Source organism: Strix aluco, chromosome 24, assembly GCF_031877795.1.
Source record: "Strix aluco isolate bStrAlu1 chromosome 24, bStrAlu1.hap1, whole genome shotgun sequence".
NCBI classification, from domain to species: domain Eukaryota; kingdom Metazoa; phylum Chordata; class Aves; order Strigiformes; family Strigidae; genus Strix; species Strix aluco.
In genome coordinates, this window is record NC_133954.1 from 7,107,055 (window position 1) to 7,132,836 (window position 25,782).

Genomic DNA, 25,782 nt, shown 5'->3' on the forward strand with positions numbered 1-25,782 from the left:
ACCTTCTATTAAATGACTATCTCTGTTCTGGAGTTCATGTCATCTTGTTTTTTAGTTGCTGCCATGGCAGTCTTTGTGGATTGTTCGCTCTCCTCTGAGATCCGAGGAGCAATAAAAGCTGAGATCTGCAGTTAGCTGAGCATACGTGTCCTGGAGAACTGTGTTATGAACTCCATTCAAAATAACGTATTTAAGCTCAGCTGGAGATGAGTCTACCAGGTTGGGCAGGGATCTAGTGATTGGAGACACTTAATTCTGCTCCTCTCTGCTCCGTTGTTTCATCTCAAAGACATGGCCAGTTAACGCAAGGCACGCTAAAAGACTTTTCCCAGTGACAGTCTATGCCTTGTTTTAAAATATGAAGTGTTAAGGTGGTGACGTTTATGGGGCAGGGGAGTTTAAAAGTTTTGGTAACAATCATGTGCTTTTGAGCAAAGGTTGGTATGACCGCACCTAGTGAATGAAAATGTGTCTTTAAATTTAAAAATTAAAAGGCAATTCTGTTTTTTGTTTAACTTGTTCCCTGAGTCCTGAGTTCAGGTTTTCATATTTCCTGGGCAACTTGCCCAGATTATGCGAAAGATAAACAAAATCTCTCTGATACTGGATGGGGGGAGACCCGGATTTCACAACTAAAGTTGGTTGGGTTTTTTTTGGTCTCTTGTCAGACTGCTTCTTTGTGCAAGCGTCCTATTACTGGTTTTTAAACTACATTTCTTTTTATTTGACTGTAGACAGCAACTTTGTTCTGAAGAGTGACTTAAGAGCAATGGGTATTTTTTTTATCTCCAGCCACTTAATTTTCCAGGTGAAGGCATTCTTGCTTGCAATTATTCAAATTTGCAGACTTTTGATTGGGGAAGGACAGTTAATCTTGCTTTGTGGCTTTTGTTCTTTTCTGACATCATAATGATAAAACCTTCTCTACCTCACATTATGCAATTGATTTGTTTTACTTACATCCAGTGAGAATTCACAGGCATAAGGGAGAATAGTTTTTGAAGAAGGAGGCCTCACACTGCTGTTTCTAGAGTTGACCAAGAGATGCTGCCACTTGTGCAGACCAGCAAGTGGAAACAGCAGCTTTTATTTTAATCTTGAGGGCTTCTGGTTGGAAACAAAGGCTATAAAAGCAGAGCTCCATAATATCTTTCTTATTTGTTACAGTGCATAAGTACCATTCCCCGTGATGTTCTTAATATCGAAATTCTTATTTTTCCCAGAGAGATTAGGTGCGAGTCTGTAGTGTTAATGTATGTGGAAGGTACTTCTGTGTATATTGTAAAAATCTGTGGTTCTTATGTATGTTCTTCACCTTTTTTTCATTAATATTAAAAAAAAAAAAAAGCCTCTTTCCCAAATGTAGGTCACTATATGCGTACAGTCTGCCAAACTGCACGTGATAGCTGGCTTATCAATAAGTTTATCATCCTGTACTTGCCTGTCACATTTTCTTAATTAAAGCTTTGAGAGTTACTTCTCATCTAAATATCTTTCTAAATTGGTAAACATCTGTCTTAAAACTATAAAATGTTGAAAGGTGGTAACAAAAGGCATGTAGAGGATCTGTTATGCATGATAGGTATAACTTTTGGTAGATGTACATTTTTGATGTGGAAAATATTTCTAGGGCTCAGGGTGTTAGATTGTGTATTGAGTCCCTGCTCTGACTGCTGAGGTTAGAAGCATAGATGATGTATTTCAGTTGCCAAATGAAATGTGTAGGGATTTTATTCTAGCAAGTTGGGTTTTTTCTTTTTAAAAGACATTTGTAACCACACGAATTCAAGAGTCGACTGCACTCTTGGTTCATAGTGGGGGAGGAGAGGGGAAGTGGGAATTGGTATAATATTCACTTCCTTCAGGGTAGTTTTGCCTTTATTGTTTCTAATGCAACAGCACCTTCATGTCCGTATCCTCTGGAAAACCTGCGTGTTGGGTAGGACAGAGCTTTGGAGGTGAGGGAGTTTGCGGGTGGTCGTGTAGTCAGTCGTGGGGAGGCTTGCATCTAGCACAGGTTATTTTTCCTTTACATGTGTGTTGAGCTTAAGTCTCTGCATGACCACCCATAACCTCTTCTGTCTTCATTTCTTGTGCAAGTTGTAGGAAAAGGGGAATGCGCCCAGGTGTGTTGGGTGACTGCCTCGTAGGAGGAGATACGGGGAAGTCAGGAGGCCTCGCAGCAGCTATAAGGAGTAGTCCCAGTGTGGTTTGGCATGTGATGAAACCAGACAGCGTGTGCAGGAATTTTGGATATAACATCCAGGGTTTAAACTGTAATTCGGGGAGTATAAATACACAAGGTGGAATGTACGTGTCACCAAGTGGTGCTGGGAGGGGTCGAAAGCAGAGGTAACGTAGCCAGGTGGGTGCAGGGCTCTGGCCTGAGAAGGGTGGCCATGGGGACTCATGTCTGCAAGGAGAACTGCTGGTGGGAGGGTGTGCAGAGCCCTTCAGGAGAGAAACTGGAGTGAGTGTTTAGATGGGTGGGCACAGGAGAGGCTATTGATACCTCCTGTGTCCAGGACTCAGAGCTCCCCTGATCTTCTCATGAACCTCCCTGGTAGCACAGGTGCTGAGTTTCCCTCCCTGAAACTCTCGTCAGAGAGATTTCAGAGAGCAAAAACTTCCTGTATTCATTTTGGGTTTATTTTCTGAGGTGTTGCACAAAATCACGTGCTTGGAAATGCAGTTCTCCTTTCAAGGTCTGGCTGTAAAATTGGGTTTTAAAAGCAGACGGTCTTAAATAAGTCAGCATGCTGAAGGATTATTTTCAGGGGTGTTGTGACCCGATAGCTGCTCCAGGGTATAGTGTGACTGGGGCTGTTCCTCGTGCCTCTTCTAACATCCTGTAGTAGCCTCGACCTTATTCCCGCTCTTTCCTGTGCTCTGTGTTTAAAAAGTGGTAAGGGTTTGCATGTTGGTGTAGTTGACGTGGAATTGTGGGTGAAGCCACCTGAGTAGGCCTGGTGACTTTCCTCCCTCGGTGGCCTTGCGTGCACTCCTCGGGAAGCGAGGGAAGATGGGCAAATTACAGTTACCCTGTTTCTACCTGCTTACTAGAGTCTTTCATCTTTCCTCTGTTAATTAATGCTAACTGCTCTGGCAGTGCTCTAGTTTTAAAGTGAAAATCAAGAACGTGCTTGTGGACTTTGAGTGTTTTCTTAAGACACATTGTAAAGGCCATGTTGGCCTTCCAGAGAAGCTCCTTTTGGATCTTACCAAGTGAAGTCCAGCACAAGGTGTCGTGCCATGGCTGTTGAAGGCTTGTACTGCACCAGACACACTGTGGTGGGGGAACGGGAGCAGTAGTGCAGGTACTCTGAGACTTGTCTACCAGCAGGACTTCTGCAGGAGGAGAAGCCCCTTGGTCACACGCATGTCTACTCAAGTGCTGGGAGTCGTAGACCCTTGGTGGAGAAACACTGATGTGGGTGCTCACATCAATCTACTAATATTGATGGGTGAGAGCAGTTTGGGTAGAACTTGCCAGCACGGTTTCAGTCCCAGAGGCAGATAAAAGATTCAGGATAATTCTTGGTATTACTGTCAAAATTTTCAGAAAGCTGTGAAAGTTCCTCAGACTGTATCCATGCGAATGACCTTTCCTTTTCTTTATTCCTCCTTCCTATGGCCACCTCAGAGAGATGCCTTACCAGCCTCTTCCCTCCAATTCCCTGTTAGGAAGAAATTACTGATAAGTGTAGTATGGCTTTAATAACAACCAAAACTTATAAACAGAGGGGGGGGGGAACAACAGCATGTTTACAAATGTTCCTTAATGTTTTTTCCAAGTGTTGTTTATACAAGTAGACATCTAATTCAGTGGTAGAAAAAACAGTGCTGTCTAGCATGCAGATAGTTTATAAGGACTTAAATACATTTTTTTAAAAACATACCCAATAACTTCTGGAGGTCATCTTTAAGCTACTAGAACAAAGCCTTATTCTTAAGGGAGGCTTTCCAGGCTTCCCAAGTATTTTAAATGCTGTCCACCCAACTGACAGTGAAGCCAAGGAGGGTTGCAGTAGCTTAGTAAGAGGATTTGCTTTTTAAAGTGAGTTTGCTAACCTGGAGGAAAAAGCAGTATGGAAGTTTTGCTTCCCTTTTCTACTTCTGTTAATTTAACTGAAGTTGATAACCTACAAATTTGCTCTAAAATACTCTTCAGCCTAGGCAAACTCCTAAATGGCTGCAGTATAGTGCAAATATATTCATAAAGAATCATTGCATTCAGCACCAAGTGCAGGTTTTTCTGCTTTTTTGCAGTATGGGTTTTTCCTAAGCTGCTCTCGGTACCTTGCAGTGCTGTGGTGGTAATTGTGGTGAAGAGCACCGATCCACACTCTTCCTCTGGAAGACAGACCAGTGTGTTTCTGCAGAACTGAGAGTGCCCGTTAGGAACAGTCATTCCAAGTGTACGTGTCTCTGTAATGAAGGTCTTGGTAGGAGGCTGGAGGGGGGGGAAATCCTTTATTCTGACAGTTTTCCTCCCTCCTCTCCCAAGGGCATCTTAGCTACAAGTGGAAAGTTCCCTGCAAGTTCCTTCTTAATTTTTTTTTCTTTTCCCCTTGAGTAGTCATGTTCAGTCTTTATTTATGGACCCAAACGGTGTCTAAAAGCCATTTTCAATGAGTGTGCAGTAAATTTTTAGGCATGCAGTATCCTTTTTCAGTAAGGACAAAGTAGTTGATCACAGGAAATGCTAAGTTCTGTTAACAGGGGACTTCTGAAGTCTGAAGCCATCTTTAAGGTCTCTGTACTTCTGTTACAATAGCTTAAATTAAATTTTTTTTTTATCAGTTCCTCCGTGAGTGTGTCCTTTATTCCTTGTCTTCTTCCTCCGTGTCACCTAACTGGTTTTGGAGAGAAAGTTCGTTAGCAAGGCTGCAGATGGTCTGAGTTGTAGACCTGGCCAACGTACACATTCATTGGAAGCCAAACAGAGCAACTAACTTTGAGCTTGTCCTGTGGACCTTCCCTCCGTGGGGGTGTGGGTTTGTTTCTCTAGCTCATCTCTGACTTTTCACAAAAATTCAGGCTTTTATACTTAGTGTTTTTCAGCCCTAATGTTCATCTGTGGTCCCTGTTACGGGGAAGCACCTGGTCTGACACTGGGGAGCAACTGGGGTGCAGCTGAATAAGGCTGGAAACAAAACTGGCTGTTAAATTTTGCTCATTCAACGTATTCAAACTTCAGATAGTCCTTGCTTTTCCTGTAAAGTGGTATATTAATTTGGTCATTGGGGTGTGTTAATGAACAGCTACAACAAGCTTATGCAAATTTATGTGAAATTAGAGGATTGGCATATCAGGCAAGAGATCAGGGCAATTTTTTATTATTAAATTGACATTGAAATAGCTTATGAAGGTGCTAGATAAATTTTGCAGCAAAAAGAAAATAAAGTAACTGTTGCACTGTTAGCAGAGCCTGTGCTGTGGGTTATATGAATGCAGTTGAAAAAAAAGGCATTAAAAACCACTGACACTTTTAGTGGTAAAGAAGGTAAATGACCAGAAACTTGAAGGTAGGTGGGTGGGAAATGGTTGCAGTCTACATGAATGAAAGGTCTTTGGTTATTTCTCTTAACTTGTTTGATCTAGGTGAGTTAAGCCACGGCTTGCTATTACAGAGTGTAGAACTGCTCTGTCATGGTGTGTGTGTGTGGGTTAATCTTTATCCATGTTCTTGAAAGAGAAATAGGAATAGCTAACACTGGAAATCACCTGGCTTATTCGGAAATGTGCTTCTGGGAAAGTAGGTTTCATATACACCAGGGAAACGACTTTCTTAAATCCAAGGCTTTCAGGGAAGCGATGGGATTGCCCAGTGGGTGGGGGGTGGGGGGGTTTCTTTAGCCACTGGGAGTTGAAGCATATGGAGATTTGTTCCCCTCAAGCCCTCTCTCTGTTACGTGTTATAGTTCTAATTTGTCATTTTTAAGGCACCTGAGCTGGCAGTAGAAGCTGTGAAAACTGTTTTATAGGCATAGCTCAAGGATTCCAAAGATGAAGTTGGTGAGCTGCTGGCATTGAAGAATAGGTGTAACCAGGGCCAGACCTTTCGTGAAGGCCTGGAAGGGTGCTGGTGTGCTCGGTGGATGACCTGAAAGATGAGAACAGTGCTTACAGGCAGGCACCAGCTCTGGGACATCCCAAGGACCAGCTTGCGTGTTGCTACTTTTGTTTTTAGCTGCCTGGTGCCCAGATGGATCCGCTGAGCACAGGGCTGGTGGTCGTGGAGGGAGGATGCGGTGCTGAACACGGAGCTTGCGTGGCTTCTCCAAGAGCGTTGAGTCAATAAGTCTCGCTGCTGTTGTCCGTCTTGATTGTTTAATTTTGTAGAAGTGCAATGCCTAACTTTGTCTTTTTCCTTCCCTTCTGTAGGCTGCCCTCGGGAGAGGCAGTGGGAGGCAGTGGAGCTGGCCTCGGCACCGGGAGAGGCTGGACTTCCCGTCTCTCTGTGCTGAATGGCTGCGATGGCGCCCGCTCTCACTGACGCAGCAGCTGAAGCTCACCACATCCGATTCAAGCTGGCTCCCCCGTCCTCCACCTTGTCACCTGGCAGTGCCGAGAGCAACGGCAACGCCAACAACATCCTCCTGGCTGCCAACGGCACCAAAAGGAAAGCCATTGCTCCGGAGGATCCCAGTTTAGATTTCCGAAACAACCCTACGAAGGAAGAGCTGGGCAAGCTGCAGCCACTAGTGACCTCTTATCTCTGCTCGGATGTAACATCTGTTTCTTCAAAAGAGCCTCTGAAGCTGCAAGGAGTCTTCAAGAAGCAGACAGTCCTTAAATCTCACTCTCTCTTATCTCAGTCCTTCTTGAAAACAAGTGATCTGTTGGGGAGGCAACCGGTGTTGGAATTCACTTTGGAGAATCTAAAAACAATGAGTACTAATAGCCAGCCACCTCTCCCGCAAGCGCCTGTAAATGGCTTGGCCAAGAAATTGGCCAAAAGTACCAATTCAGATCATGAAAACTCTAGTTCTCTGAATGGTGGGAAGTGTGCTCCTCCTTCTGCTGCCCTCCAGGGTGTTGACTATAACGCAGGAGGTTCTGAATTGGGGGACTTGAAGACCGGGTTGACCAATTGCACTCTTCCACATAGAAGCCTTGATGCAGAGCACACGACTCCATTTAGCAATAATAGCACTGCAAACAAATCTTCCCTTAATTCCACGGAGCAACAGCGGGTGCTCGAGGGTGGCAGTGGAGAGACTAGGTTGCCCGGTGTTGCTAGTCACTCTGACTTTGGGAGCAGTAAGTTGGAGGAGCAGAAACCTTCTCTGCTGGCCGGTCACCACAGTGCTCTTGACTCCGAGATGAGGACGAGGGCATTGCTGCGACGGCAGGCAGACATTGAGAACCGTGCCCGCAGGCTGCAGAAACGCTTGCAGGTGGTGCAGGCAAAGCAGGTGGAGAGACACATCCAGCAGCAGTTGGGTGGCTTCTTGGAGAAAACTCTGAGCAAGCTTCCAGCTTTGGACCCCCTGAGGCATCGGAGCCAGCTGATGTTGACCAGAAAAGCAGAAGCAGCCTTGAGGAAAGCTGCGAGTGAGACAGTTACTTCAGAAGGCCTAAGCAGCTTCTTGAAGAGCGATTCAATATCAGAAGAACTGGAGAGATTCACGGCCAGTGGTATGGCCAACTTGAGATCCAGCGAACAAGCGTTTGACTCGGATGTCACTGACAGCAGCTCGGGAGGAGAGTCTGACGTTGAAGAAGAGGAACTGACCAAAGCAGACCTGGAACAACCCCACGTACCGCTGTAAGTAGCAGTCATGCTTTGCTTATCTCTGGTTGGAGGAAGAGCGAGGTGAAGGATGGCAGATGGAAAATCTGTTTTTTGTAGGAACACTTCTTTTTGATGGGCTTAGATCAAAAAAGTAATTGTTAAAACTAGTGTGGTGTGATTTGCAGCACACTTCCTAGTTCAGGCAGCACATGCAACGTTGAGGATAAAATTCTTCATGCGTGTGGTAGTCGTTGGTGTTCTGGTGGAGCAGCAAGTGCTGGAAATACTGACTGGCTGGAGTGATGCAAGCATACTGCAGCTACAAACCCGAAATACTGTAAACAGTCTCTCCAGGATGTGTTGGACCTGTCCCCTGAAATGAAATGTTTGTCGTCTTACAGTGGGAATCTTTGTTGTAAACCAGTTATGTAAAGTAAGGCCAGTCTGAATCTTTGTAGCTGACAGCATACTTGTGACTGGGGAATTAACTTTTTTTGTTAAACGAACTGCCTGGAAAAAAACCTCTGACAGGATTTGGTCCAAGTGCCAGTGGAAGTGTAAAGTGAGTGTGCTCTCTTTTTGAATCTGGGAAATTACTGTTGGGAATTTTCTTCTTGTCTGTGAGTTTCGTTAAATGATGACAACAGCCTCATAATTATGTTATTAACTGGATGCTGTTTGCGTAAGTATTAGGTGTCAATTTGTGTGTGGAGGAGGAAGATTCTTGTCAAGGCAAAAGGTCTCGAGACAGGTCAAGGAAGAAGGGAAATTTTTCTTCCGAAACCAAGAACTTTCCCGAGGATTGCGTATCACAGTATTCTGCGCAGATCTCTTAAAAGGCTTTATTCTGTGTCTAGTCTGTGTAAAATCTTGCTTGCATCAGTAGATGATTTCTTTCACCTTGAGGGACCTATTGAACTTAAACCTTAGTCTGGGAAGTATAGCTACGGTCGACAAAAGCTCCCTGCGGCAGTCACAGGGGTCCTGTTTAGAATGCGGACGACTTTCCGATCAAGGCCTGGAAATAGTCGCCAGGACTTTTGCATTCCTGTGCTATTCTGGGTTTGTTCAGATTTCAGTGGAGAAAATAACTGAATGTATTTTGATACCTGTTGTCCAAAGTAATGTTAATGGCTGGTCGAGTGCTGTGCGACACAGATTTTACTGAACTAGGTAGGTGAGCAGGAACAGTGTGTGTGCTTGGTAACTTCAGCATCCTCCAAAAACACGCTCATGTGGATGAGTGCTGATAAACAGATGTTACAGCTCTTGAATATAAAATTCCAGCTAAATGTCACATCATGTTTTGGGATGTTAGCATAGGATGAAGTTCTGTATGTGAAGTCTTAAACATGGCATGAGTTCGGCTTTCTCCCAGTGCAAAGCTAGTAACTGAGCGTGTGATCCCTGCTGGTGGGACATAAAGGCGTTCTTGTGGTGGTAGAAAAGAGAGTTTAATAACTTTATTCCTGTTTTATAATGTTCACAAACTTACTGTTGGGATTAGCAGTAGAATTGCATTTGTAAGTATTGTAATAGTTATTAGAGGAGACGTTTGATTAAAATTCTGTCCAAAGTAATATTAAATTTCCCATATTGTGGGTTTCATAGATTCACGTGTCGTCTAGCAAAGTGAAATTTCTTTGCCACTCATCATAATCCCAAGAGGAAGTGCGGTATTCAGAGACATGATGCGTGAAATTCTTTGCTGACTTTTCTGCCCTTTGTGTTAGTCATGCCTTTACATTCCCCAACCTCCCCAGTACTCTTAAAAAGCCAGAGATTTTAAAGCTAATAAAGAGAACGAACCTTCTATTGTCTGTAGGTTCAGAAGCTGGTGTGTATGCATACTGGCATTTAGGCCAGGCCCACCAAACCTCGTTTAAAGTTTATGCCTGTGGGTATTTAGTAATTAGTCTTCCCAGCATTGACTGTCCTGTTGGCATGAGTGCTTTGACATTGGGTCTCACGAGCTCTGGCATTACCGCAGTTGGGCCTGAATGCACATTTGTGCTTGTTAGCGAAACTCCTGAAGTCAGCCTTAAGAGCTGGTACTAGCATCTGAGTACTTCTAAATATCATTCTTTTCAAAGCAGTGCTAAGAGACAGGAAGGGGAAGACTGACTTTTCCACTGGGAAGCCGCCTTGGGCCAGCTTATTGCACAGAATCATTGTTTTATGTTTGTGTGAGCACAGAACAGCGAAGGCTTTTTGCAGGGTTGCTCAAGTATGGCTGGATTTTGCAGCTTGCTAAATTTACTTATTAGAAGGAAGACTTTTACCCTGATTAATTTTGGTAGTGAGACGGAATATCTTAATGAGCGTAAAAACTTCTGTCTCATCCCTCAGTCAGGATGCCTTGGCTCTGTATTGCTCCTGGGTGCCCCTGCCTTCCCCCAAAAAACTGCTTGCTTGCTTCTAGATCTTTAGTGAGAGTTATGCCCCAATCGGTGTGTCTTGTAGCTTGCTTGCAGCCAGTGGCCATGTCACTGACTGCCTCTGGGATTCGAGTAGAAGCATGCAAAAGAAACAAAGATGTGTTTACATCATGCTTAGATAAGAGCTGACCTTTGAGTTTTTCTGGCGTGGTGGCATTCCAGAATCGGTATCTGGTCAAGGACAGACTTCGAAGTATTTGTCCTGTTCTGGCCCTCCTGATCTTGGCTATAGAGCAGCATCTCCCTGAGGAATTGTGTCTTTCCAGTAGCGTTAGGGATCTATCAGAACTTGGTAGGTCCTTTTAAAGTACTTGTCGTCCTGCTGCCCAGGAAGGTGCTGTCATTCAGGTGCATAACCAGGCCATCATGTAATGCATAAACAAAGCAGGGAGGTATTCGTTACACCTTTGTTGGGAAGCCCTGCCAGCTATGGGCTTGGTTTAACAAGGCGCTCTTGATTCTCATGCAGCTGATGGGGAAAGAAAGCGCGTGCAGACAGGATTGGTTCACGATACATTCTTACGTTTACGAGGATCAAGGACCACCATGTTGCATTTCATTTGCTCTCTGATTAATAATATACAACTCTCTGCTTCACAGCTAAGATCCTCTTACGTGTCGCTTCAAAAGTGCAGTGACAGAGTTAGGATCAAGAGAAGCTTTGCCTCTGCTTGGTGGTGAGGAAGGCAGGTTGGAGCCTCCCCCGTGGAGAATCGTACTGAACTTCTTTGGCTGGGTGTGACCGCAGGCAGCAGCCGTCTGCGACTGCGAAACCTGTGCTGCTTTGAAAGGGCCCAAATGCTGTTGTCAGCGTGGTAGGATCAGGAACTGCTGTTTGTGAAAGGTCGCTGGGAGCAGGGCATGCGAATTCCTCCCAGCGCTGGAGGGCTGCTGGCTGGGCTTTGGCTTATGTGGCCAAGGGATGGTTTAGCAAGTAATCAAAGTCCTGGTGTGTCTGTGGCCTTGTACTAATACATATAAGTAGGAAATATTTCATGTGGCTTGTGCATCTTTACAGTAGTTGCTTTTCTCAGACTAGTTGGTTTCTTTGGTTGTCTTTGACTGTAGACTAGTTTCATCAGAATTTTGTCAATTATTTTTGGCTGATTAGTTACCTATGTCAAGCAGTAACATAGTTATTAGCTGGGGAGTGGTGAGTGATTTAGTCTCTGCAATCCTCAACTTCAGTCTGTGTACCATGGAATAATTTTCTGAAAAGGTAGTGAAAACAAATATTTAATTGGAACTTATCTTTTTAGTTCAGGTTTCTTATCTGGAAAATCCCTGTTCTGGTGGCAGTTACATCAAGCTGCTGAGAGCGAGCTGAAGTTCCTAGGGACTGGCTTCTCACACCAGACAGCACCTACAGTGTGTTCAGTTGTGGTTGTTACGATGCCTATGGCCATGATGCCTAAGCACACTTTAATTATCCCCATTTACTGGTGGGAAATCCGAGCACCTTCTGCACTCGGTGTTCCAGTGAATCATTTCACAGCCTTGAAGCCTGTGTGGTGACTCCTCCCTGTGCTCTGTCACATTGTGCTGTCTGGATTTCAGAATTGCTGGACTTGGAGTAGAAATGAAGATTTCTCACTAAGAAGTGCTTTTGTCAGCACTAATTTCAAAGTCCTGTGTTGGAAAGGGATGTGTGTGGCACATGCATCGGTAGTTGTGTGAGGGGTAGTTGCAGTTGGTGCATCAGTTGACTGAGAAATAGGATTTAGAAATTCTGATTTTTCTCCCTTGATTATATTTTTGAAGCAAGAGCATGGGAAGGAAGCCTGTATCTCAAGGGCTGTTAAATAACATTTTTCAAACCTGTGACTTCATGGAGCTGTAATTCAGCTGGCAAATCCCATGCTGTGGGGACTAAGGAGGCTTTTCCTACTGGTCACAGACACGTTGCACTAACTCTGATTTTATGCAGAACAGTTCTAAATGTTTGTCTCGTCTCTTTTTGACTTCTTCAGTTACCTCCTTGGCTTTTTGTGGTCTTGTTCTTGGCATGTAGCTGTGCTTGTAGGTACTGATGGTAGCACAGCACTTAACCTTCTATTTTTCATCTATTTATGAAAACTTGCATATGTTGTACCTGAATTGCTTGTAATCCACGCGCTGCTCAGCAGCAGTATGTTGGTCAAGAGAGATGTCCTCAAGCATCTTGGTTGGTAAGAGAGGAAGAGAGCAAAACCTGAATATGTTCTTGCTTTGCATTTGAAAGCAGAATAGCAGAGAGCAGTTCATTGTTCAAAAATGCTTAATCAGGTATCCAGAGTAAGTAGGACACTCGGCAAGTCCCTCTTGCTTTTAAGAAAAGAGGGCAAATGAGAACACTGTTTGAGAAAGATCTTAAGAAAAATGAGTCAGTTATTTCTCCAAGAAATGTTGGTCATAGTACACTTATAGATACAGTGAATGTCTAATAAGTTGTTTCTGGCTTTTATTTGAGCCTTGATCCTCATGCAGACCTCACCGGGGTGTGGAACGGAGGTTAGGTGGGTTTGGTGTGGGTACTCACGTTGCCATCCACAGAACTCGGTTAAGGCAGTGTTGTTGGCTTTCATCCTAGAGGGAGCTTGATTGGTTTAAACTTATCTTTCTGGGCTGAAGTCACAGTTGTTTTGGGGGGAGCAGACGGCAACCAGCCCTCAGTGTTGGGCCGTGTGTGTGAGGAATAATGGTGGAGTCAGGTGCTGTGGTGCAGGAAAGCGTTTGAATTTGGTGTGTGGGGTATTGAATGCAGACAGAATCCTTCTGCATCTTTCTCGCAGATGCCTTTAGTGCTCTTGCAGGGTTTTGGGTTGTTCTGTTTGGAGTCAGATCTTTGTTTCTTGGGCTGTGGGGCTGTGCTGGGCTGGTGTATGAAAAATAATGCGGAGGACTGGAAATGATTTGGTGTCTGGCACTACCAGTAAACTACACTTTGTCTCGATAGCCCTTACCCATAGGGGCAGCGAGGAGGAACGGGCTCTACTTCAGACTTTTTGGGACTTGTGGGTGACACTTTGAGTAGGATTGCATAAATATTTACTTTACTTCTCATTGGAAAAAGCCTGTCACAGCATCTGAAGCAGCAGGAATTAAAAAAAAAAAAGTGAAGCTTGTGAATGTGAACAGGCATTAAAAACCTAGTGTGATAGCTTCTCTGCTTTCCTACAATCTCATGTGAAATTGAAGTTAGTGTTTGAGCAAGGGAAAGGGGCCCCATTTAGAGCTGATCTCTTAATATTGAAGTCTAATATACTGGTGTGGGGGATGGGGAAAAGACTTTTGTATTGCGTTACAGCAGCATCTGTAAGCAGCTACAGTTTAGAGCTGCCTTTCTGGTCCTGTTAATACTGACACAAGGCAAAAAATGACTGTATGGCTAAGATTAAAACTGAAGCAATGGAAAATGTGGACTTCCTTAAAGAGATTGTGAAGGTGTACTTCACAGATGAGTTTTTCTTCCTGAGAGATTTTGGTTTTCATTATGCAGTAACGTGGGCTTTTTTCCCCCCCTCCTTTGTTCTCTCCTCCAGCAGATACATTCTGGTTGCACTAGCTCGGCAGCAGCGCTGCGCTAGACTTCCAGCTGGGGGAAAATGTTTTCCTTGCTAAACTGGCACTACCCCAACAGATTTTTCCACGGAGCGTGTTTTGGGCACACCCTGGATATGGTGCGTTTTGCAAGTGTCTTGTTTCAAAGGCTTGGAGAGCTGGATGGCTTTGCTGGGCCATCCTCAGATAAAACGCTTTAGGTAGAAGAGAACGTGAAAAAATGACATAGGTTTTACTTGCTGGATTTCTGAATGAAAGGAAGGACTTAAAAATACAAATAGGTGAAGGCCGATGTATTGACTAGTAATTCAACAGGGAAGTAGAAAGAGAAACTTCAATTGCAGTTGAGTCTGTTGCACTTGCCCTTCATGTTTCTGGATCCAAATGGGAACTGGGGATGGGGATTCTCCGCTGCACTCAGTTGTCTCTGACATCCTCTGGTTGTGGCTCCCTGCGTTTGAAAGAGTGGCCGATGTGCTTGTCTTGATGTAATGAAATCGTTTGCTTAAGTAACATGCAGCTCTTTCCCCCCCTCTGACCTTCTCTGTGATAAGGTTACTTTCTGGAATGCCTGCTCCAGCTTTGACCTCAGCACTGAACAAGCTATTTACGGGAAGGGTACCTGGCACGGGCGCACCGAGTTAAGGATTTGTTAATGGTGCCTGGGATTTCTGTGTAGAATATGCTGTTTCATGAAATCGTATCCCATCAGCAGCGAGGGGAATGGTACTTTGGTGAAAGAGAGTATTTAAAAGGGGACAGTCAGAGTCTTGTGCTGTTGAGATCTTAAATTCACTGGTTCTGTTATAAGGATGGGGTGTCTCAAATTTTGCTGCAAATTGGTCATGTTGAAGGTGGCTCTCCTATTGCCTGCCCCTCCCCAAAACCAGCCTTCAACTTTGTGCCAAAACACACTTGTTCAGCAGTTCTCCTTGGCTGGTTATTGTGCCCGAGCAGGGACGTCATCACGGTGATGTATTTAAAGCTCTTCTGTTAGTTGTAAGGCGTCAGGCTAGCAAAGGTGAATAACTTGGCAGATGGCTGTTTTCTCCCTGGTGCTCGCGTGCAGCCATGATGTCTTAGCTGCAAAACGAGGTGTTCCCTGGGATAGTGGCGGCAGAGCTCGGCTGGCACATCTCGTGATGCTTCTGCTTCCGAAGCAGGTTAATTTTGGGCTGACTTGTGAATGAGCATAAGCCTGCTCTTCCCAGAAGTGTTCAATTCTCAGATATTTAGCCCATTTTAAAGAGTTATAGCTCCCTTTACCTGTTAAATACGTGCATCCTTACTGTGCAAAATACATAATTGGGTCGTCTCTCACTTGTCTGGTGGAACAGTCGGGGCAAGTGGGAGAAAGGAGCAGATTTTGACATAGATCTCACTGCAGTTTCGGGTGTCTCCTTGCAGCACCGTACAGCACTGAGTTTGTCAGATAGTTATGAGTGTCGTTTCACTTCTTAAAAAGTGCCTCCTGATAGGGTGGATTTGTGAAATGTGACTTTGTTTGGCTGCTTGCTTAATAAAATACTTGGTAACTTTAAGCAATGAAAAAAAAAATACACCCCCACTATAATGGTGATTTTTTTTTTTTTTTTTTTTTTGCTAGTCTAAAAACATTTGGTGGTCATATTACCAGAAGAGAGAAATAAGGAGGATCAGGGTACTCCTTATGCAGCAGAGCTTTAGGCTTTTGTATTTGTGACTTTTTAGCAGTTTCCATAGTAACACATAACGATGTTGTAAGAAATGTTGCAGGGATTTTATTTGTATAAGGGAAGACTTTAAAATATTAATGGAAGGCAATGTGAATTGGAGGGAAGTCTAATTGTATCTTCTGTTTGGAGCATAAAAATTGATGCTAGGTAGAGGAGAGTGATTTGTGATGCATTTTCTGGAGTGAGCAGCTGGCTGTAGATCGGACTCATCTTGGCCAGCAACAGAAAATAAGAGAACTTCGGTCATCTTCGGAATGTTTGCCACAAAGTCTTTTGCCTCTGATACTACAGGTAAAGCTCTGGAAATACTCTGCTGTCACTTATTCTCCAGGTAAAAAATACTTTATCTCAGAAGTACTTTTCATCCCAGCCTGTGTGCAGTTGGAGCTCATCTCCTTCTATGATACTTGATGAAATGTTTGGAGCTGTTACCCCTTTTGTGTTCATGGGAGTCTCTGTAAGCTTAGTTGAGTTAAAAATTGGATGTCTCCGTTTAGAAGCCTGTGTAGCAGAGTAGCTCATACGGCTTTACAGGCAATCTGCATTTAGTGAATTCCCTGGTGGCTCCTACTTAATGACCAATATTGAGCTTTTTGCTGTTTCAGGGCTGTTGATGTTACATTGCATTATGAAATCCAGTCCACTTGAGTAGGAAGTAAAGGGGTTTTATGTAGATGCAATAGGCAGAAATCACCAAAAAAAGGTTTCTTGGAGAAAAAGGGTTTAGAGGGGGGTGTTTGTGTGCACGTATGTAAGTGGGTGTAAGTTTGAGTTGTGGGTCAGCAGCCGTGCACCCAGCCCTGTATTTCCACCCAGTTAGGTGACCAGAGGCAGAGGGAAGGAAAAGACACTGCAGTTTTAGACGACTTTGCAATTAAATCACTTGTAGGAACCCGGCAAGAAATTCCTACTTCCCAGATTAGCTTGAACATCAGTGCACGAATGTCTCACTTCGTGCATCTTATCTGTGTTCTTCTGTTATCAAGTTAGATATTTCATCTTTCTATGATTAAGTTAGGTATTTAGTCTTGTAAGCTTCTGGCCTTGCCCCGATAGCTCGTGACCGGGAAGCTGCTGTGAGCCGGTCCCTGTGATGATGGTTAGTGCCCTCTGGATGCAGCTGACTGCTGGCCGGAGGTCACAGACGGTTTCTTGCCGGGCTCTGCACGGCCGCTTTCTGATTTTCCTCTGTCGTAATTGCAGATCTTGGGTGTAGTGACAGCCAGTTCTGCCCTGCCCTTGTCTTCTGTCTGCTAGTAGTTTAACTGACTAGAAGCTGGCTAGTAGTTAACACATTTCTGCCCATCTCACTTTGGAGAGGACACCTCCTAATGCAGCAGCACTCTGGATGCTGCAAACGCTGTGGCTCCTTCTCCCCATGTGCTTGCAGGCACTGAGTGATCTGGTGGGATGAGCGGTTTCCCTCACAGGAGCTGTATGTGCCTGTGGATGTCAGTTCTCACTAGGTTATGCCACCTAAAGGTATGTTGTATTTCAGGAACGGATATAAATTATAAATAAACTCCGTGCTTTGCACTCTTTTTTTTTTTTTTAAACTTGCTTCTGCATTCTAGAGGGCAAAAGCACTGTGTGCTGCTGTCACCCACGGTGACTGGCCTTAGAAGTGCTTGAGAAGGTTAATCTATAGAGAGGTGGGTGCAGCAGCCGCTGGTGACCTGTGCACGCCTCCTGTGCTTCTCCTGCCCCTTCTTAAGAAGATTTGGCACAACAGCTCTGCAGCTGGGGCGTCATGCTTGTTGTTCACCTGTAGTCTCTCTGCCCATTGCTGTTATTTCAGGTCCTGTCCTGCCTGGGGTGCTGTGGGTGTCAGCACACAGGGAAACGGAGCACTCCTCTGTGTCCGTGCATGGAGCGGGGCAGGGGTCTGATCCAGAGGGGAGAGCTGAGCAAGGGACAGGCGGCTTTGAAGGTGCTTTGGTGCTTAGTGATCTTGGCTCTGCACGGCTTCGGCAGCCTCTGACAAAATTTACCTCCTGTGGTCCCAATTCCTGATTTGGGTGGCTTGATGTGAAGAGGTAATGGCTCTTCATGTTCCTAGTGGCTTTTTATTTTCTGCTGGAGGCTCACATCCCAGTGGCCATGGGGAAAATGTTTCTGTTCAGCAGCCTAGGCTGGGACAGTAGCATGAATAAAAGTTGCAGCAGCTAAATCTGCCTATTTTTGTGTGAATTGGAGCCCTTCTCCATGTGACTTCTGCTATTCCAGTGCTGGCTATTTCAAAAAAATGAGACAATTAGCCTTCTGTGGATCTGCATTTTGAATGCAGAACACTTGCAGGGCTCTTGCTCCATGTATGCAACATTTTGTGGTATTGGCTTTTTACTGTCTCAGACTAAAACAAGAAAATTATTCTCTCTGCTCCCTCTATGTTGTAGGTAGCTCTCCTGCCATTTGCGGAGATTTCTGAAAGTCAAAGGGAAGATTCTGTTTATACTGCGACAGCAGAAAATAATGTGAAGAAACAACCACATTAGGAAATCTTTCAAGGCATTAACCACTTTTCCTAATTCAAGGCGGATTAAATTGATACAGATTAATTTTCAGGTATTTTTCATCCTAAAATACATGTCTGAGTGTCATCTAATGACTTCTCCAGGGTTTGTTGTTCACATATTGGTCAAAGCCTTACCGTTTTAAATAAAATAAATCTGTTTGAGTAGTAGCCAGCCACTTAAAGAAAATTCTTCAGTGTGATGATTCATATTGTGCCTGAAGACAGCTTTCCATATTCAGCCCTCGCTCACTCCCCCCTACCATCCCCCTCTCCCTGCCTCTGGAAATGGGCAAGAAGCCCAAAACAACTTAACTCTTAGTTATTTAAACCTATTTTTAAGAAGTGATACGTGTAGAAAAATCTTACCTGAAGGCTTTGATTGACACTGTCTTGTGTATTAGATCTTAAACTGGCTTATGAAGTGTGTAACTTTGCTGGTTGGGGTTTTTTTGGCTGCTTTTTTTATGAACATGAACTGTTGTTTGAATTCTTACTAACAGGCTGAAATTACATCTGTCTCCAGTTACAGAGGTTCTGTACTTGTTCACTCTTTTGTGTGAATCTTTGACTTGTCAAGTGTGCCCTAGTGCCCCTCCTCTCACTCCTGCATTAGCTCTCCTCTTGTATTAATGTTCAGGCCTTTTTAATATAAGGAGTTCTAGTTATTTTTGCAGCTAATTCTCCTGTGTGCTGGCTGTTCAAGTAGCGTTTATTTTCAAAATAGTATCCTCTGTAGGGAGGAAGCTTTCGTAACCCATCCTAGTTGTCATGGCACAGCTCTGCCTTTTTTCCCCCCCTTTGCTTGCTGTTACCAGGCGTGCTTTGGTTATGTTAAACTCATGAAACCAAATGCCTCTTCAGGCTGGGTACAGGTAAGCCCTAATCAGATTAGCTGTGCTGCAAATTGAGTTGCTTATTTTACCTATGTTTTCCTGTGCCTGAGCGAGTGATTTTGCGTGCTAGGTCAAGGCACTCTTCTATGATAAAGGAAAAGCGACTTGATTAAGCATTTTGGTGGCTTTATGAAGAACTAGTTAAAATTATCAGCTATGTTTACTTGAATTCTGTATGTGCGTATGAATTTTTTCCCTGTGTGTATGTGAATTTCTTTCTCTCTCCCCCATGGGCGGTAGTTACATGTTAATATTCAAGTTACATGTTACATTCAAGTAATTGGTAATTTCTGCAGCAGAGCTTCTTCTGGACCAGGGCTTGCCCATGACTCGGGTTGGTGGCGGGGTGCACAGGAGCTCGAGTTGTTTGCACCCACTTTCCTCTTTGTTCCTTCCTTTTTCCATCCTTCTCACAACTTAAAAAGATGGTATCTGAAAACTTCCTGGAGCTCAGTGATGTATCTCCTAGACAGGATAAGATGCATAGAAAATTTTGTGGGTTTTTTTTTTTTTTCATTGTTGTCATGTCTCTGAACACTTTGGTCGTAAATTCCCAGAAGCTTTTAGTTGTGATGCTTGGAGCAAACAATGACTGTGAGACTTCGGGGAGGTAACCTCCACAGCCTCTCATAGAGTAACGAAGTGGTCCCTGCTAATGAGAGTCCGTTGCTGTAGCTGAGTGTTACTGGGTGAATCTGCCATAGGAATCCTCCCTTTTCTGTTTTGCTCTGATGTTGCGACATTCCTCAGAATTGCTTTCATCTAGTTCTTGTCTGCTTGTTAACAACCATCTGCATCCAGAGCACTTGGATACTTTAAATGTTTGCCTTATATAATTGAAACTTTTTCCCCCCCTCCTTTTGGAGCTTTCTAGTAGGATTTTTTTTTTTCCTCTCTGATGTAGGTGTTTGAATTTCTCAACTAGTCAAACTAGTACATAAAGTAATCTTCCTGTTCTGGGTCTTGCTGTAGTAGTCTTACTGGAAAAATATTTGTTCTCACTTAAATTTATTAGGCCTGGGATAAAACTGTGTAATCTTCCTTCCAGTTTGAGAGATTGAAACCAAAATTTCCAAGAATACATACCTGGTGAAGCCTTTTCTCCCAAATTTTATTTTATTTTCTCTGGTCCTACAGAGATTGACTGGAGTTTTAAAGTGAGTTGGATGCTTATTGCCCAGCGGTTGGGAATTTTGTTCAGATGAGAAATACTGGGAGGTGTGTGCACCTGTCCTTGCTGCCCTTGAGAACTGCTGACCTGGTACAAATGGGAGTATTAATTGAAGTAATGGAGCTCTCATGTTTTTCACTTCATTTCTGAGAGTAACTTGTCCAAAAGCATCTTGCTTTATTTGTTTAGCTGATGCTTGGTGAGATGAAGAAGGTTCTGAGAATTTGTGGTTATCTACTTAACTGTGGCTTACGCTATTGTCTCTTACAATGCAGTGGAGCAAATAGGAAGCACCCCTACTCCTCCTCCTCTCTGCTGCGGAGAACAGAAGCTGCTGACTTCCTCAAGGATTAATCATCTCCGTCATACCTCTGATCAGTTTTTGACACACATTAGGGCACAGGACTGAACAGAAAAGTGTCGTGTCTCTCTCTTCACATAAATGTCTTGGAAAATGTAAAAATACATCCAAAAATCTCAGATACACCTTTTTTTTTTAAATAATTGTAATTGCCTGTTAGCTTAGTGCTGGCTAGTATCACTTTTAAAGTCCTGGCATTTATTGCAAGAGATTTTACGATCATTTCAGAGGGACATTTTCCCTTTGTACCAAGGTCTGTCTCTTTTTTAGGTTAAAACATCCCATCCTCTCTAGTACTTCTGAACTTCCTTGTACTTTGAGTGAGATGACAGTACCGAAGTACAATGGCTGCGTTATGGTTCTGGTTCTTACCGCAGCTCGTTCCAGTTTGTCGGTTTTGTTCCAAAGTGGGAATCCTCTGGGTCTGGGGAAGTGAAAATGCGTAATAGTTGGCTGTTCAGCCCGCTTGGCCCTTTGGACCCTTTGAGGCTATGTAGTAATCGACTTGCAGTGATGGCTCTTTGTTTCTGATACAATTACTTTTGTGTTGGCTTTTGTTGTGAAATGCTTGGCTTCAAAGTTTTTGAATGCATTTGAGAATGTACCATGTGTTTTATGCTTTCTTCTGACATGTGCAAATAACGTTGACATGAGTCAGAAGAAGAGTGTTGTCCAAAAGTGGCAAAGTCTCAGGTTCAGCCCAGTATAATTTGCTGTGATGGTGAATGATCCCGTTCATAGCGTGATCATGCATCAGACCTTGGGGTGTTGAATCTGCTGTCAGCCGGACAACATTGTTTGCAGCAGAGTTTAGAAATCTCAATAGATTGAGAATCTGTATTCTGTTCTTCGCTTTGTGTGAACCTCTTAAAATTTTATCAAGGTCTGGAAGATGACGTAGAACTACAAACTATTTTCATTTGCTGCCTTTGCTCATGGATTGCTTGACTGAAAGTTGTCACAGTTCCGTTTTTTTGGCTCTTGTCCTGGCTTCTAGACATGTGAATGTGACATGCTTTGCTTTTGCTTGTAAATAAAAAACAAAATTTAAAAAATCTAGTATTCACTTTTATAGAAAAGCGTAACTCCTGGAAAGTAGAGACTGCAAGGTAAGTAATGCTCCATTCACTCCCACTCCCTCTCCCCCAAAAGAGTAAGAAAACCCTCCTGAAGTAAACACATCTTGGATAAAAATCTCCTGATGAGATTGATCTCATGATTTTTTTGAGAAACTGAGGAGGGTTGGGGTAATGATGGAAGCTCTGCCTCTTGTATGAGATGTTTCAATGCTGCCAATCAAAACATCTTCTAAAAATATCCCATCTTCTAGAAGAATCTATTCTTGCAAATTGGAGCCCGATATTAAATAACATACTGTTGATTGCGAAGGATCCAATTTAAAGAAACAGACCAATATTCATCTCTCTTTTCTCCCTTTCCAACTCTTTATGAAATTGCTGGATATTTGTTGCAGACTTCGCACCGGATGCAAATAAAATTACTCTGAGCATGAGATCCTTCCAGAAATGTGGTATTTGAACTGCAGGGGAGTTTGCTGAGAAGGTGGAAACTGGCTTGCTTTCCTCTACAGACACTTTTTTTCTGTCGCATGCCTGGTGTCTTGGCATGAAGTAAACATTATCTAGTCCTTTTGAAAAGTCCTGAAGTAGAGAGTGTGTCTTGGCTGAACCTGATTGAAAGGGCTGGGGAAAAATCTATCCAAGAAAAATAAACTTCTGGTGGAGCAGCCAACAGCGTGTGGGACATGAACCACTTTCAGAGGGATGGTACAAATAGAGCGTTTTGATTTGGCTCTGGGAAATTACAGGTGAAATGGGATGATAATAACCCTTTTTGTTACTGATACAGTTAAGGTATAACTACCTCTTTTAGCATAAAATAATTCCGTTCTTGCTGTTTTCTCACCAGCTTTTGTTCCTGTGGCATCTCTTTCCACATTGTACCCTGTATTTTCTAATTTTCTGTAAATCTTACAGAAGAGCATCTCCCTTTCCTCCTGCGGTGTAGGGCGCAGAGCCGGGTATCTGCGAGTCTGGTGATGGGGCTCATCGCTCACGTTGCGATACAGGCACCTGCCCACGAGGGACTGCATCGCCCAGATCTGTCAGGGAGATGAAACTCACGGAGCTGCTGGCGTTGGGTTCCAGAGGCTGTAAAAACTTGTTGGGGTTATTAGTTCGCAGAGGTACAGTTCATAGGGCTGTGTTTGTTTAGGGAGGGAGAAGAGCTGAAAAACATGTCTGCGGTGACAAGGGGACACTTCCCTGCGCTGTCGTCTGTCCTCTCCCCAGGTGGTGTGGTGTTGGGGTCGGCTTTTCGAGTTTGTCTGTGGTTGCCTCTTCTCCCCATCCAGCCCTTTGCTCCCAGTGTTGTGATTTAGAAACTCCCCTGTTTGCATTAACAACAGGGAGTAGTCGCGTAGCAGTGGCAAACCTGCCACGTCTGCTTGATACAAACCCGCATTGTCCTTGACAAGGAAAGAGCCTTCCAGTAATTCACCTTGCCAGCAAGAAAGAGGTTGGTGTTTTTTTTTTTTTTTTTAAGAGCAGCTGAGTTGTTTGAAATCAATGCAATGTTTAGTGACACCAAAGGAGAATACACTTTTGTGGTTAGGAAATGCTGCTTAACTGCTCAAGGCGGCAGTTTATTCTTTCAGTCTATGGAATTTCAGTCTATGTGAAAACCAGAAATGTGGCTGTGAACTCATTATTTTGATTTCTTGCTCACTGCCTCAACATAGTAGAAAGCATCTTGCACTTGCAGAATGAAATGATGAATCTTTCTGTATCTAAATGAGATTAAATTAATACTTCATTCTGTATAGCTTTTTTATAAAGGATCAGAAGCATTCTGCTCTTTTGCAGGATTGTGTTAATCATTAGCAACTTAATGAGTGGCCACATAAAGATGTTTTAAACTGGCCAACGAAAAGCTGAGACATGCTGAAGGATAATTCAGGTAGCACTGGGATCAGAAACAGGCTGCAGAAACCCTGTGTCACAGAAATAAAAGTGATTGCCAGTACATTTACCAAACAGTAGCTGAATCTGACTGTTCTGAAGTAAAAATGGTCTTGTTTTCTCTTTCACGTGCTGACGTACAAACCTTCTTTAGCTGTTTGTGTTTTTTAAACTATAGGGAATTGTGAATGACTTGTATGAGTTTATAGTGAATTGTGAAAGCCTTGAAAGATGTCTAAGCATTTTGGAGTGTGTGTGTGTGTACACAATGTGTGTGTGGTATGCAAGAAACTTTTTTAAAAGAGGTCTCAATGTTTACATATATCCCAGCAGTTTGCTTTTGAGGCCCTTGCTCTGATCTCCTTTGTTACAGATACGGTTAAGTTCGTTGGCTGTGAGGAGGAAATCTGAAGTCTCTTTTTTGATGTAATCAGAATATAATTTTATTAAAGCAGGTTTTAGGAAGAGCAGGAAGCGAGGTATAGGTTAATAGGTAAAAGCACACGTGTTCTGAGAATTTGAGTATGAAATCTTGATGTGCGTGACAAGTTGCTCATAGCACAGTCAAGTCGCCAAAAATGCCACCTGCTTTATTTCTTCAAATCCAAAACTCAGTCTTGCTCTTTCTCTACATGTCGATAATTTTATTGCACAGAGGGAGTTAGGCTGGACTGAATGACTCTGTTCCTGTAGCCACTTTTGAGTGCTTTCAAAGAAAGTATAAAAACTAAGTAGGAGGATCTGCTCTTTGGGGTAGGTTTCACTCATGTTGGTTAGAGGCTGTTTTAAATTTTAAAACATGAGGTTTAACATCTCTTCTAAAACTTATTGTTAACTTCATGTGGGTAATGGTATGCAAAATACTTAAACATGGCTAAATTCTTGGTTGTTTGGTAGCCTGCTAGAGGAGAGTTCAGTAGTCTTTGACATTTTGGGTGTTCCTTATTTGTAACTTGCACTTTTCAGAAATGCATTGAGGTTTCTCTTAATTATCACTTCACCATCACTTGTCTGATAAGCGCTGCCATCAGAACTAGCAGCGTATAAAACACACACCCCTGCTGCAGCTCTTTCTGCCTTGGCATCTCAGCCGAGCCACCTCTAATCTTGCTGTTAGAAGTTGAAGGTAGACCTGTTAACCTCCCCACCCCCAAAACAAAATAAAACCCAACCTCAGAACGGAGTTTACCCAAAACTTGCTTAGCCAGTGGAGCATCTGGTCCTGGGTGAATTTGTTTTTTAACATTTTGCACACAAGCTTGAAGACGACTGACTTTGTCCAGGAGATGCTCAGGACTTCGCAGTCTCTACGTAAAGTTGCTGATGGAATGGTATTTCGTGCTGCCCAGAAAACCTGTTAATAGTTGCATATGGTTTTTAACATGAGTGTCTCTTAGAGTGAAACAGCTCTATGTTCAGTGTGTGTGGGGATAGAGGCTATTTGATTGTTAGGCAAATTTGTGAGAAAGCTGAAGGTGGAATCAACAAAGACATTTTTTTAATTCTGTTACTGTTGGACTTGTCCTTTGAAGTCCTACAGCATTTGAATATTGAACCTTGTTGCTCCAAATGTCAGCTTGTTGCTGTGCTTTTGGGGACAAGCTTCTGCAGCAGGTAATAGAGCATTCAGTCTGGCTTTTACACTGCTAGTATTTTAATCTTAATTCTATAACTTGCTATGGCAGAAGCATAGAGCTGTTACATAAGTAGCTTTTAAAGATGGGGCTTGTCAATAAGAAGAAAACGACCTGTAAGCTTGGCTTAGTAAGCCTTCACATGGAATTAAGGGGTTGCAAATAAATTTGTTCTTAATAAACTAAACTGAGTGCAGTTCCCAGTTTGTCTAGGACTTTGTTTATAAGATAGAATAGACTTCTTGCACCTTTTTTTTGTAAGTTCTGGTTGTATATCAAAGGATATAAATCATGAGTTCTTTGCTGCCTTATGAAGGTCAAAGTCTGGATCCTGTGTATCAGTCTGGACTGGTGACTTGGAAGAGGAAAGCTGTTCTCAAAATCAGTAACTACTGCTTTTTAGCTCCCTTACACTTCCCCCTGCACCTTTCTTCCTCTCCAGACTGGAGACTATGAAGGTCTGTGGTGTTGCACTTTTAAAGAGAAGAGGGTATATTGCCTGTATGCCTTCTGGGTCTCAAGTTGCAGCTGTAACAAGCATGCCTATTGCTCGAGCTCTTCAAGGATGAGGCTTTTGCAGTCACTTACCAGGAATAGTTGGCATAGTTTACGTGCAGGGATTTCTTTTTGAAGTAAAATAAGTATAGATAGTTCTTGACCAAAGCCCAGGTGGGCTTTGCAGCATTTTATTTCCTTTGAGAAATAAGGGGAAAGTGCTACTCTGGGAGGTGGGCTTTATCTATGAAATGTGGCTAAACATCCTCCTGTAACTCTTCCCCATGAACATGAAACA

At 43.3% G+C, this 25,782-nt stretch overlaps 1 protein-coding gene across 4 annotated transcripts in view; it reads left to right on the plus strand.

The window, feature by feature from the left end:
• The window catches only part of KANSL1 (KAT8 regulatory NSL complex subunit 1), a 101,438-nt gene that overhangs the window by 12,846 nt on the left and 62,810 nt on the right, over positions 1–25,782 (plus strand). For all 4 annotated transcript variants that reach the window (XM_074849457.1, XM_074849456.1, XM_074849459.1 and 1 more), the window contains exon 2: positions 6,388–7,774. In XM_074849457.1, coding sequence (XP_074705558.1) covers positions 6,471–7,774 — 1,304 coding nt within the window. In that variant the 5' untranslated portion in view covers positions 6,388–6,470. The remainder of the gene's footprint in view (positions 1–6,387; positions 7,775–25,782) is intronic.